A 456-nucleotide genomic window follows, 5' to 3' on the forward strand; every position below is an offset into this window, starting at 1 on the left:
GTAACGGAGCTGTTCGAGTCGCGGTGGCAGGACGGCGAGCTGTCGGTGGAAGACTTTAATTACCTGGAGAGGGCGGAGAGAGAGGCAGTAAATCTTCTAGTAAGCGTCAAGTCCTTCAAAGGCGAAGTGCGGGGCGTAGCAGATCGGGTACTTGAACTTGTAAGGGAACTCGAAAGGCTTGCGGCTTCTAGAGTACCAGAACTCGCGGGAGCCGTAGCAGAACTGCTTCAGAATATGGAGCCGTTCCGCCGTCAGGCCGAGAGGGCTCGCCTGGCCGCTGGTGCCGTCAAAGAGTCAGAAGTACAGCTGAAAAAGGCGTTGAAAAGTGTGTATAAGTATGGGCTTGCGATTTCCGACCAGACGAATTCTGAGGCCGCCGAACAGACTTTCTGGCGTGCCGTGAAAGCAAGCGGCTATACACAGTCAGAAGGAGACGAGGCGGCGCCCCCTCGTGGG

General features: G+C 56.4%; 1 protein-coding gene across 1 annotated transcript in view; it reads left to right on the forward strand.

Annotated features, from left to right (window-relative positions):
- The window catches only part of CSUI_011578 (uncharacterized protein), a gene marked incomplete at both ends in the record, with an annotated part of 1,171 nt that extends 720 nt beyond the window's left edge, over window positions 1-451 (forward strand). The window contains one exon of the mRNA XM_068071676.1: window positions 31-451. Coding sequence (XP_067916348.1) covers window positions 31-450 — 420 coding nt within the window. The remainder of the gene's footprint in view (window positions 1-30) is intronic.
- Window positions 452-456: the final 5 nt, after the last annotated feature.

Source organism: Cystoisospora suis (genome assembly GCF_002600585.1).
Source record: "Cystoisospora suis strain Wien I chromosome Unknown contig_14370, whole genome shotgun sequence".
NCBI classification, from domain to species: domain Eukaryota; phylum Apicomplexa; class Conoidasida; order Eucoccidiorida; family Sarcocystidae; genus Cystoisospora; species Cystoisospora suis.